At 39.2% G+C, this 14279-nt stretch overlaps 1 protein-coding gene across 1 annotated transcript in view; it reads left to right on the forward strand.

Annotated features, from left to right (window-relative positions):
* Nucleotides 1-14279, forward strand: part of MUSK (muscle associated receptor tyrosine kinase) — a 73484-nt gene that overhangs the window by 35591 nt on the left and 23614 nt on the right. Inside the window, 3 exon segments of the mRNA XM_080667805.1 lie at nucleotides 2239-2363; nucleotides 9302-9456; nucleotides 9458-9466. Coding sequence (XP_080523931.1) covers nucleotides 2239-2363; nucleotides 9302-9456; nucleotides 9458-9466 — 289 coding nt within the window.

A 14279-nucleotide genomic window follows, 5' to 3' on the forward strand; every position in this document is an offset into this window, starting at 1 on the left:
CTATGTCTGTGTTTATTATTACAGGTATATTATTATCCAAGAAGGTTAGGCTGGCATTTATTTTTAATTGCAACTGGCTTTACTTTTAGTGTTTTATAAATGTGATGGAATTCCTTTTACCCAACTTTCATCTTTTGTGCTTAGGATAGATGGGTAATAGCAATATTGGTGTTATTGCTGATAAAACTTGATTGAAAATAAAGCTTTCTATTCCTTCACCCAAGAATTAGACTAACATAACTTCTGTTTCTTCATCCTCCTCAGCTCTGCTCCACTCTCCCACCCTTCACCCTGAGTTGTAGGATGGAGAACCCCTGACCTGGGGAACTTACCTGCTGCATGCTAACCTCATACCTTCTTGTTTGCAGGGTAGCTGGGAGAATGATGGCCCAGAGAGGGCTGAGATACTCATAGTATGTACAAGTCCCTTTCCCCAGTCTCACCAATCAGAGGCGTAACTCATTCATTCAGTCATTTAACAAATATTTATGAATGCCCAACATATACCATGCAGGATTCTGGATCATCTATCTATCTATCTATCATATGTCTATCAATCAGCCTGTATAAATGAACAAAGCATGCTCTGCCCTTTGTGATGCCTACATTCCAGGGAAAGAGACAGCCAAAAACAAACAAATCAATAGTTAAGACATGATGATAAATGCTATGACAAAACATAAACAAGGGTAAGGCAATGGATCCAGAAAGCATTATGATAAGGAGACATTTGAGTTGAAACCCAATAGATATTTGTAACCTTCTTTGAGGAAGGAAACTGGTAGCAAGGGTGGAAACTATCTTTCAATCCTGAAAACAGGGAGCAAGTTTCTATTTTATCTTTAGCAAGAATGTGGGAGTGCAGAAGCGACCACCTCCCCTTTAATTCCCAATTTTTTTCTCTTAACTCATTTGACTTAACAACCAAGTTCATGGTTCGCCAAGGGTATATCTACCCCCGTGGATGAGGAGACTCGCAGTTTGTCAGCACAGTCTCATATTCATGAAGCTGCATGCAATGCCAGTAGTGATCCTTTGTGACCTTCTTGTGTCCCAATGGACCTCCCAGAAGGTTCTGATATGAGACAGAGCAGTATATTAATTAAGTTAACTCTAAGGCCACATTGAACTCCAGAATGATAATTGACTATTTTATTTACAATCTCACACTATGCTTAGCTGTGTTGTGTAATATGGATCATCAGAGGTTTTGCAATGAACCCCAATGATATTCCAAATAATGTAATGCCAGTCAAAAGAGAAAAAAAGGAGCTGTAAATTACAACAAAATAAACCCTCCCTTATTACTAAATTTCCAAGAAGAATTTAAAATCCTCAAGTGAAAACTCTTGCCTTTATAAATTAAATAGAAAGTAATCTACATTTCATTCTGCCCTAATTTCTTATCCTTCTCATTTTCAGCCAAAAGGCTCTTATTCAGGTTCAAGGGGACAGTCAGTGGTATTTGCTGCTGCTGTCACACGTTTACAGCACCTATGGGATTGAAGTAATCCCATTACAAGCTATTCAAAGATCCTTCTTTTTTCAGATTCTCAGAGGCAATGGGACCCACAAAATGATCATTTCAATAGTCTTGCACTCGAAAAATGTATGACACATAAGCATAGCCCCAACACCTACAAGAATTATTTCAGCCAAATGATGAATGTGGACTCAAGTATGTTATATAATCTAGGTCTCCATTACTGTTGCCAGAAAACATCAGAAAAAAACAAATTAACTGGGTTCACCCTTGTTAGGATGCCAGCCAGCCTATGGTAGTTGTCAAGGGCTCACAACTTGAACTAAATTGGGAGAAATCTCCTATTAGGTGCTCAGATGAGGTATCATGTTAGTCACTCTGGAGGAAATATACCCTGCCTCCTGGCTGGCTTGTGTTCTTGAGAAACTTAGAATGTCCAAGGGGGACAGCCTCTGTCATACAGTCCTGAATGATACTTCTTTGGACCCAAGTAGCATAATTGCAACCTTTTATTTACCATTTCACCTTTGAGCCTTGTTGTTCTGAAACTTCAATGGAGGTGCCACCTTCACTCCCTCTTTTTTTTTTAATGTGTTTTATTGATTTCAGAGATAGGAAGGGAGAGGGAGAGAGGGGCAGAAGCATCAATGATGAGAAAGAATCACTGACTGGCTGCCTCTGCATTCTGTAAAGACCACTCCAGCTTGACAACTTCATAGGGAAGAGGCACTCACCACTTCCTGTTTTCCTAACAGTTTTTGCCAGAATCCTGCGGGCTCCTGAATCCCACAATGTCACCTTTGGCTCCTTTGTGACCCTGCGTTGTACGGCAACAGGCATCCCCGTCCCCACCATCACCTGGATTGAGAACGGAAATGCTGTGAGTGCTATCTGTGTGGGAACTTGTCTGGGGAAGACTCACTGGTGGTGAATTTCATTATATAACACATATAGGGGTTGACAAAAGTAGGTTTCCAGTTGAATACCTGAAACATGGTTTATTCTTGTATTGTTATTTATTAATTACCATATTATTTTCTATACACAAAAGTGTAGAGCTACTTTTATTTATCCCTGTATTTGTAGTTACCCTGATCTCTGTCATTGGTCTCACCTGCACCTCTCTTTTGAAAACTTTTCAATATTTTCATGCTGGAAGTCACTGCCATAGAAATTGAACACTATGGGTTTACTTTCCTTGTATAATGAGGTATAATTCTTTCTTTATGCCTTTGTGTAAAAGGGAAGTGTTAGCAATTCCTTCCCACACAAGTAAAATAATTTTCACAAAACTCATCATTTAAGCCTGGCTGGTGTGGCTCAGATGGTTGAGCATCAACCTAGAGACCTAGAGATCGCAGTGATTCCTGGTCAGGGCACATGCCCAGGTTGTGGGCTCGATTCCCAGTAGGGGGCGTGCAGGAAGCAGTTGATCAATGATTCCCTCGCATCTTTGATATTTCAATCTATTTCTCCCTCTCCCTTCCTCTCTGAAATCAATAAAAAATATATTTTTTAAAATTCATCACTTAGAATCAGTTCAGTGCTAGAATCTACTCATTCATTCTTCCCCCATTTCCTAACTGCTATTTGTGACTCGAACACATTTGGGGTAGGAAGAAGAGAGGAGCAGTCATTAGAATGGAAATTGTCTAATTTAACTGACTTTTAAGTTTGCTTTACAACTCTGTACCTGACAAGTGTTTAAAACTGACTCTTCAGAAGGGAATATTCAAGATGATGCCAGTGATGCATTTTCCTCAGGATCACTATCTCCCTCTTATCCCCCAATTTGTTAGTTGATGGGAATCTCTTTGATGGTCCTTTTGGAAGAATTGAAAATAACTCCAACTCAGATCGTCTACAAACGTTTGCGTGTACAAACCTTTGGGTCCAGACCATTGAAGAGAGCTACTACCTCTTTGCTCCGTCCATTGAAGCTGATAGGTAGCCTGACTCTGCCTCTTAGATTTTAGAGATGGAATTAGACACCTGCCTGCTGTGTCAAGAAACTGTCAGGGTCCCCAAGATCACCTTCAAGTTTGATGAGTCACTAAAAAGACAGAACCCAGATAAGCTGTTATACTTATGGTTCTAGTTTATTATAATGAAAGGACTCAGGCTAAAATCAGTAAATTAATCAGTTGTCCTCTCCCCAGTGGAGTTGCATGGAGAGTGCTTAATGGTCCCAGCAATGATGTATGACAACATGTACAAATTATCGTACCAGGGAAGCTCATTCAAACCTTGGTGTCCAGAGTTTTTACTGAGGCTTAGTTATGGAGGCATGGAGGGCTCACACGACTGATTTTAACTAATCTCCAGCCCCTCCAAAGGTTGAACTGATAGAGCATGACCTAAGGTCCTTGGTGAACAATTTACATTAACATGAACGATCTGGTTTGGCACCAGGTCTCAGGTATACAAAAACATGCTTATCAGACAGGATATTCCAAGGGATAAGGTTATCTCTCGGGAGCCAAAGGCCAGTGTTTTCTTTCTACGGTGCAGGGTTTGAGCATATCAAGCCCATTGATTAATCCTTTACTACACAGCGGGGGACACATATATATATATACTCTCTAGGTGGTCCTTTTGAGGCCCTCTTTCATGCCTCAAGGAGACGGAGTGAAGATGGCTCTCAATATAGCTGAACAACTCAAACCTTGATCGCTCATCTAATGGGTTCTCAGCTATTTTCATGTTTTGAGGCATAGTCTCTGTCCAACTTTTTGGTATCTTGGCCACAGTGTCCATATGTTATCATATTACAATATATTAATGATAGCATTTTAAAGCCAAGGAATGTTCCAAATGAGGGGGGAAGGAGAAAAAGGAGAGGAAATAAAAGAGAAGAAATAGGCCACTGGATATGGAAAGAAAAAAAAAAGAAGAGAAGGGGAGAGACGTGTGTGGAAAACAGTCTGTCGGTGAATGAAATTTGGGTGGATGCTGTAAATCAGGAAAAAGATACCACATTCTAAGGCCTCCCCATCTAATGAAGAATGCCATCTTGCCTATAGCACCCTCTAAAGCTTATAATTCATTTACTATTTTTATTTTCACTATTGTTTCTGCTGAAGGGCCTTTTTTTCCTTTTCTGATACTTGAAAAAGCCCACCTTTCTCATAATTTGTTATTAAAATTGGTTCATCTTATCTAATTGTCTACCATACACCTCTTCACAATAAATTAATTAAGTGAATACATGGATGTCATTTTATAAGCTTGTAACTTGAAGTATGCTGGAATAAGAATGAGGTGGGGAGTTAGAAGACCTAAGTTGTAAATGCTCCTCTCCAGTTAATGAAATTTTAGGGGAGTCCATTTACCTCTCAGACATCGATTTGCCAATGTCTATAATGATAGAGATGTCAAGTGTCTGGAGAAGGTGATCTCCAATATGACATCAGAGCTAACAGTCTCTAATTTTGCTAAATTATAATAAAGTAATTCATAGTCCTGTTCTTTAGCTCTCCAATTAAATCTTGTGTCATTTAAAATTTGAATCTTATTTGGCAATACGTTTTGTGGCTTTTCCATGGAAGCTGTTATAGTTGTCTTAAGCATCTCAAGTCGCTAAAGACATAGTGGAAGAAAACTGGGGGGCTGACAACATGACTTTACTAATTTGTCTTACTCCCTGGAAACAGTAATAAAGAAAAGCTATATGCTTTTAAAATAATCCAGTGTCTTCAAAAGGCTCTATTAGTTTAGAACTGGGCAATGTATGATTCTATCTGTTGGAGTTGAGAGTAATAAAAAAGTCGGGTGGTTTGAGTTAGTTTTGGTCTTCTTGAGACCCTAACTTAACCCATTAAGATGTGATTCACAAAAAGAAGAAGGCAAAATAGACCCATTGCCCCAGATCCTAAAACAGAAATAAAACAAACTAACAGTGACTCTCTCCCAGGAAGAAAGCTAAGTACATCTGTAGTTCTCAGGGTCAGAGAGAAGTGTTGCTCTTACAGCCAAGCTTTGTTCTTGGCAATATGCTCCAAATCCAAATGGAAATCGAGATGACTTTGCCTGTGCTGATGCAAATCACAGGAAACGAAGACAATTTCAGGCATTAGATGTGGTACAAGTAGCAAACCAGAAAGTCTGTTAAGGATAACAGGAAAGAGCTCACAGCCCTGATATCATTTTGGGTGGACTGAATGAAGATGAATGCAGACCTGGGAGCTATTAGGCATGGAATAAATAAAACAGAGTTTGAACTGTGGCTCTTTCCTAACTACAAGTCAGTGAACTAACTTTGCTAACACACTACTAAGTACAACAGGTCCTCTAAAAGGTGTGGATGCTCCTTTTCTCCCCCTCAGTGAACACACCAATAAACTAACACTCCAAACAGTTACAGCCAAAGAACAAGAAAAAGGCAGCAACATGCCCCAAAGTGTTCATGAATTATTGTGCTTTCTTCCTGTGGATATGGCATTTATTTTTCATGAAAATTTGTAGTCTTAGATGAACTTCAGAGTGAGCTGTAATATTCCTCTTGTTTTACAACATCAGGAATAGTAGTTTGATGTGAAGGAGCAGAGCTTTTCTAAAAGAAAATATCCTTGTATTGTGATAACCAGATTTATTTCAAGTTATACCTATAGCAATATCTATTATTTTGGCATTCAGTAAAAAATGTAGAAAAACTGCATGCTGCCTTGCTTTGTTCAATAAATACAGCTGCTAAAAATATTTTAAAAGTTGAACCATTTTAATTTATTAGAAGAATGTTATCAAACAAATAGCCAAATCATCTGCATTGAATTGTGTTTGTAAATTTTCTTAAAGGGAGGTTCACCTATATTTTACACATATTTTTAAGAGGCAGAATGTTAGGTTCAATGTACATGAGCTCTGAAGTCATCTTATCCTATTAGCTGTGTAAGTAAAAATAACTACATATATCAATTTTTTTGTGGAATATTTTAGCAGCCAGATTAAAAGAGGCCAATGTTTATGGCTATGCTGATCAGAAGCAAAATGGACATTTTCTCAGTCTATTATTCCTTTTTCTCAGGTGTGAACCACTATGCCTACTTAATAAAGCTTCCTGTTTGCCTTCTTTTGAGAAAGTGAACACCACAAACTGAGCAGAGAGCTGTTTATCCAGCTCCTATCAGGTCGGCATGCCTGGGTGACTTGGAGAAAATAATTTATTTACTGTAAACACCAGATATAGTCACCTCAATGAAGGTCTTGGTTTTGCCCATACAAACCTTGGTCAACACTCACAGTAAAAATCTGAACTCATCCTTTTGATCTTTTAAACCTGAAGGGCAGAAAGATCAAAATGGAGGGCAGAGGGTTGTTTATATTTTTAGGTCATCAAAAACACTAAACTGTTGGTCAGGATGATCCATGAAGGAAGAAAAACAAATTCAAACTATGACTAACAAGGCCCGCTGTGCATGAGTCACAAACTGGATCAACCGGGCTTCTGCAAACAGGAGGCAAAGCATTTAGGAGCCACAACATGATCAAGCAAGGAGCCCCATAACGCGATTTATTCGCTGAGCTATTTCAATACCTGGATGAAATCCAGGAGAAGAGAGGTCAGGCAGTTTAAAAATCACTTATTTTCCCTACCAAGAATGTTTTCAGTGACCTTGAGGAGACGTTAGAAATGACTTTCTTAGGTGTGAACATGAAAATAGTTGAAGTTTAGCCAGGAAGTCGGGGAGGGGGGTGGTGGGGAGCGGTGGCATTACTTGTTTCAGAGTTGTTTCCAAGGCATTGTACTTCTTGAAAGAAAAGTTTTGCAGAGGAAGGTAACTTTCTACAGATTTCACTTCTACAAACTATAAAGGGATTATATTTACAGACCAGACATCCTTGTAGCATACAGCATGGTGATTGAGCACAGAGGTCTTCAGCTTTTCTCTCATTGTTGCTTTGTATTAAAATATAGGGAGTCTACCCCCCACTTTTATAATTGAAAATAAAACAAAACTTTATGGAGAGACCAAAAATGTAATTCAAATTGTTCAGTCCTTTTAATCTAACTTGGACACTCAAATTCATAAGAAGTTACACTTCTGATAAGTACAACAATGAATTTTATTTGAAGTCCCAACTGAGTATGTCTCTTTAAAGTTATTTTTCTCTCTACCTTGTTAATTTCTCATAGAGTCCAGTCTGCTTATCTGGGGAAAATGCCACAATACTTGATCTGACCTGGGAAGTTTCCCCAGTTAAGGTAAATTGATGTTCACATAAATAGTTTTTATCATAAGGATGGACTCTAGTAATGCAAGCAGAGAATAAAAAAGACAAAGAAGCTAACAGGGCAAACTTCACTGCTTGATTGCTATAGAGAGTGATTGGTTCCAGGGCCAGCCAGCCACCCAGCTGCAGAAGGAAGAAAGCTGGTTTCAACCCAGGGCTTCCATCCCCCTTGCTATAGTCTACAATCCTCCCTCAGGCAAAACAGCAAAATAACTGGCTCCAAATTTCTCATTCCCAGCTTCATTCCCTTCTACTGGGCAGAGAAGCCCTTGGAACCCATCTCCACCCTCCAAGATACTGTCAAGGCAAACCAAAGCCTTAATTGTCATTCCATTCAAATTTCCCTCAAACCGGCATTCCCCCTCACATAAGCAGTGATGTCTAAAAAAAATTATTAAAAAGATGGCATAGAGCTGAAAAAAAAAAGGGTAAATCACCTTTTTTTTTTTAATGCCACCACCTAAACAATAACATTCAAGTCAGATATTTGTTTTGTTCATGGTTGGTTGATCTGTGGAGATCATTGCTGTTACTGTTCTTGTTTTCTAATGACTCTTCATTTCTTCTCACTTGGAGGACTAGGGAAGGCACTATAAGAGTGAGGAAAAGCACAGGATTTGGGGTCAGACTAGGGTACAAATTCTAACTCTGCAACATAATAGAAAGCACTGGGCAGTGACAACCACAGAGTTGGAATGATGATGACTAATAAATAAGCACATATGTATATTAACTTGTCAATTATGTGCTAATACTGCATTGATAGCCTGCCTCTTCCAGGATATTTGATTTTCTGACTTAAGTAGGATGGCATGATGTATGTCATGCCTCAAAAACAGAATCAGCTGCACAAACATTCTTCTGGGTAACCATCCAACTATCCAATGTACATGTGTGGGGAACTGAACAGGAGTTATGGGAAAATAAGACCAAAAGTATACAACCTCTCATTCTTAATTATCTCTTATCTTCAAAAGATAGAGAGTGTATCTTAGGAAATCCACACTGCATATCTTTCCTTCATTACATTAGTTATCTATTGCTGTATCACAACCATCCAAAGCTCAGCGGCTTAAAACAATAACCATTCATTAATGCTCAGGAGTCTGTGAGTCAACTGGGTAGTTTTGTTCATTTGGATCAGGACTGCTTGATCTTGGTCTAGAATGGCTTTATCATATACTAGTATTAGGCAGTTATAGTTGGCTCCAAGCTAGAACAGTGGGAATAACTGGGTCATATGTACCTCATTCTCTAGCAGGCTAGCTCTGGCTTGTTCACAGAAGATCACAGGTTCCAAGAGCAACAAGATAGCAAGCGACAGTGTGCAAGAACTTTACAAATCTGTGTCTTTTTAAATCATGTCACAAGGCCAATCTATACTCGAAGATGCTTCCTTTTGAGGGAAAAGCTACAAAGTCACATTACGAGGTCATGGACATACAGACAGAAAAGACTGTATTTTTGCAATCTACTACATGCCTTTTGATCATAATCCTAATCCATTTTCTTTCAAGTCTACTGATACAGGAAGTTAGGAAATCTTTTACCTAATTCTATGTGGTTTTTTTCTCCCTACTCCATCAGGTTTCTTCTGGGTCCATTCAAGAAAGTGTGAAAGACCGAGTGATTGACTCAAGACTGCAGCTGTTTATCACCAAGCCTGGACTCTACACATGCATAGCTACTAATAAGCATGGAGAGAAATTCACTACTTCAAAGGCTGCAGCCACTGTCAGTATAGGAGGTAAGGTGGGTTCTTGCATTTGCGTGCTCCAGGAGGGGAGAAGAGTTGGCTCTATTCCACAAATATCTCATATTGGGAAAAATCTTTTTTTATATATTTTACTCCAGTCACCTTTGGCTTATTTTATCCTCCATGTGGACACTCCATACTTATTGACTTTGCTGATTTATTGCCTCAAAAACTTTATCCTCTGATACCTACTCAAGTGATGGATAACAGCTTTCAAAAGCTTCCTTCCTTCGTTTCCTTCCTTCCTTCCTTCCTTCCTTCCTTCCTTCCTTCCTTCCTTCCTTCCTTCCTTCCTTCTTTTTCTACTTTTTGTCCCTTTCTTCATCCCTTCTTCCCTCCTTTTCTTTTTTACTTTCATTTTTTTATGTTTCCTTTTCCATCTTTTCATTCCTTTCCCTTCTCTCTCTCTTTTCCCTTCCTCCTCTTTCTTTCTTTTGGGTTTATCAAACTTTCCAAGACTCTCAAAGAGTAAGTTGGAGGTATTTACCATGGTTGTGACAATTTCTTCATGGCTATTTCTTGAGGGCATTCTTGCCTAGGAGTATGTGACCTACTTGTGGTCTTTCCCTTTCCTGTTTCATGCAATTGATAGCAGGACTTACAGGTGTTCCAAGGAAAAGGGCTGATACATAGAGTTCTGGGATACTTGTGTTGGGTTTTGAAGGTTTATTTTTAAAATTTAAATGTCCGAAAGGCTTCTGAGAACATTTGTGGAATCCCTAGAGATGGAAATAATCCCGGTATCAGGAAATTCCCAGCATGTTATATTCATAGCATGTCCACTACACAAGGGTCAGCAGAAAGATGCTTGTGCGCACATGTAATTCAAGCATTGGTAGAACCTGTTCCCAGTGCCAGGTTTCCAGAGCCTGGAATTGCTTACTACAGTGCCACTTCTTTGATCTGCCCTGATGGGGAAATTTCTAATAATGTTCGTAATGTTTAATATGAGGTGAACAGAGACCATGGAAAAATATATAGGGAGCATTGGGCAAAGCTGGACCTCTGAGGCATGCCCATGAAAATAAGAGAAGATTCTAAAACTAAGGTCTTCTCCAGGAATATATGTGCCTATGTTGTCTTGAGACATCGTATCAGTTATTCTAAAATTTCCACTGAAGGGAAAACATTTCTCCCAGAGAAAACGGGTGAGAATCCTAAAAGTAAATTCACTTCAACAAATAATAAAAGGACTACTGGTTACAGAGCACTTTGTTGTTTATAAAGTACTTTTACATGCATTTATTAAATACACTGGATTCAGGCCATTGTGTTAGGTAAAGGATATAAGCTTAATTGACAAATGGGATAATTAACAAGGGAGTCTCTGACTTTCATGGATTTTAAATCTAGAAAGGAAGTCAATCAGCCATATATCTGATGGCAGAGACTATGTTCTATGGCAGATGCATAAACAGTGTACCGCAGAAAAAGAAAGGTTGTGCTTAAAGGAATGGAGCAGGAGAAATGAGTATGAGATGAAAAAGTGGAAGTGTATTCAGAAAACAGCAAGTCTAGAGCATGATGGGATCTGGGAGTGATGGGGAGAGTGGAAAGAAAAGTTTGAAATGTGGCCTCCAGCTGGGTTATGAAGAGCCTAAGTAGGTTGAATGTACTCTTCAATCAATGGAAGTCATTTAATTATTTGAGAGGGGACAAGCATTATGGTCATATATATCCTTTATCAAATTAACAAATGTTGGGCTCTAGCTGGTTTGGCTCAGTGGAAGAGCGTCAGCCTGAGGACTGAAAGGTCCAGGGTTCGATTCTGGACAAAGGCACATGCTTGGTTGCAGGCTGAATCCCCAATAGGGGGGTGTGCAGGAGGCAGCCAATCAATGATTCTCTCTCATCATTGATGTTTCTATCTTTCTTTCTCTTACCCTTCTTCTCTGAAATTAATAAAAATATTTAAAAAAATAAACGTTGGTTGTCAGAAGTTTAGCAGGCCCAAGAAGGAGGCTATTCTAGGAGTCTAGAAAACTCATAAATGTCTGAACAACAACAGTAGCAATTGTTACAGAGAGAAGAGAAGAGATGCATAGGACCTAGCAGGATATAAATGATGAGATGTAAAAGTGTTTGAATGTGACAATGTGGTAGAGGAATGAGTTAAGATGTGTCTGAGATTTTGAGGAAGGTGTCTAGTGATAATGATAGATAATGATAGATAAATAATGATAGATAAAAACAAAACAAAATATAAGAACATGAGAAGATAAAATAATTAAAATTTTGATGCCTTTTAATTACTTGATACTATTCTAGTTTCATTATGTTACATTTTATTTTATATTTGATCAAGATCCAAAGTTAAAAAAATCTCTTTCTCTCTCTGTGTGTGTATGTATGTAGAGTGAGAGAGAGAAAGAGAGAGAAAATGAACCAATCTAATCTAAGTTAAACTTACACCTCCTCTGGGCAGAAAAGAAGAAATAATATTGTTAATCTTAAGAGAGTCTCATTTCAGGAAGTTATTAAGTCACTCAAAGGTCGATTTCCTGCCAGGATTCTTCCTGCCTTTCCTCTTTCCATCCCTTCCCTAGATGGCATGAAAGAAGGAGACTTAAACTTATGCAGTGGTCTCCTCTGGGCCCCCCTGGTCTCCAGTGAAATCTACAGCCAGAGCACTTATGATCTCATTTCCGGACTTGGTTAGAATCCAGAGGACCTCCCCGGCTGGCTCAGCCTCTTTGAGGTTCCTCCTGTAGCAGCACAGCCCTCTGCATCTCAGTCAAATTCTTCAAGCCCCTCTCTGGAGGCTCTGCAAGTAGGTCACCCTGTCTCTCCCTACTATGGAAGGCCTGCTGAATTCCAACCCAGCCCTTCTTATCCCTCATGGGGCCTGATGCAACTTATGAATCACTTGCAAGTAACACAAAATCCAAAAGCGATTCAGACCTACCAACTTAGCCCTGCTCTTTACCTAACCATGTCATATTACCATTTTTACACTAATGTGACCATCACATGTCAGGGTAAGAGACCCTTATAAGATTTTCTGTTTCTAGCTTGCCAAATCAAATGTAGGAAAAATTCCCTATGCTTTTGGCTTTTTCCTTAATTTATCAATATACATCTCTTCTAGGATATTGGTTCAGAAAAAATAAATCTATAAAATGTGTATCTGAATTCTTAATTTCCTTATTTCCCTCCTTTTCACAACATACCAAGCTGGAGGGACTTGTCACAAACTCATCCTTTAGTGTGGCAACCTTCAGAGCCTACCCATAATAAGTACACAGAAGGTTGTGGTATAACCAATAAGAAGAACCTCATGGACATGATTTCTTGATGATGAAAGGACTACAGAGCATGGCTGTCATCATATCATCTACAGCAACATTTCCCCTTCATCCCTATCCCAGCCCAAATGAGAACCTGATTCAATTCCGTTAATAAATAGAATATACCAACAGATGAAGCTGTAATCTCCCTCTCCCTACCCCCTATATCCCCCCACATTAAAAAAAATTATATATATATATATATATATATATATATATATATATATATATAGTATTTTCTGACGGTAGAAAGAGTCCTAAGGTGTGGACAGGCAGCATAGAAAGGCAATGTCCCAGGGTGCAGGGAAGAGTGGTCAATGTTGAGACTAGACCAGAGAGAGGATGGGGGCAATGAGCAACAGCAGCCTAGGAAAAATAGCACTAGAATATGTGTGGGTAAAGGAATGGTGGGAGCAACTCATGGATTGGCACATAGAAGCAGAGGGGCTTGAAATATGCTGCAGCAGCAAAGTTGAATGCAGGTGAGGAGCAGTGACCTCAGTAGGGGCAATGGAACCAGCAATGACTTGACTTTAGTCAATGAACCTAAAAATGCATGTTGAGCAAGTGTTAGGTACTATACTTGAATCAATAAATTTTAATCCTGCACATGGGGGGAAAAGTTACCAAGATGAGGAAAGAGGAACTCCCTCCAGTTGCTAATTCATAAAAACATATAAGGCCCTTTGTTCAGCCTCTGATCTGTTTTCCCTATCTGACTATGAGGAGATTTTAAGCTCCTCTACTTTTCCTAATATTTCCCCAGGAAGATCCAGTGAGGATGTCTCAATGGTACAATGGAATAAGACCTCTGAACACCATGAGACATCTGCCATTTTCTCTTCATCACTTTGACTTTTTGTTTTTAGTTAAACTTGCTCGATGTTTCATGAAGTCCCTCTGCCATCATTGAGGAAATTACCTTCTAACTCTGCAGTGCTCCCTGGACCAATGTTCTACAGAAGTGAGGCCACTCTGGTGAAAGGAATCTGTTGAGTCACTCTAATTCAGAATCATTTCAAAGAAGCATGGTCTTATGCTCCCCAGATCTTCCAGAGCTTGGCTGTGGCACCTGCTTTCTCTATTTCTGCTTCAGGTCACTTTCTGCTTTTGGCCTCTGATGGGGCTGGCCAGAGGACCACAGCTTGGAGTCAGATATGGTGCCTCCCTTTGACATTCTGGCAATGCTTCCTTACCTCAAACTCTTCTTTCTCTTATTTCAGTCAACCCCACCCTCCCTTAGTGTTCTATAGTCAACAGCCCCTTTGTCACATTCTTTGTGTCTCACTTAGAAGTTTTTGCTCCATCTGTTTATTTACTCATCCTGGCGGGGAAAACTGGCAATGGAAAAATCTCGTCTAGTGCTTAGGATTAAGTTTAATGATACTTCTACTGTTTAAGGACAAGAAAAGAAAAAAAAAAAGATCAGCATTTATTTTCCCCAAACTCTTCCATGTGTTTGCCCAAATCCTTATGCATTGTTTAAGAAATATGATATACTTCTTTCTGACTCATTTACATT

This window comes from Plecotus auritus (genome assembly GCF_963455305.1).
Source record: "Plecotus auritus genome assembly, chromosome: 5".
Taxonomy (NCBI): domain Eukaryota; kingdom Metazoa; phylum Chordata; class Mammalia; order Chiroptera; family Vespertilionidae; genus Plecotus; species Plecotus auritus.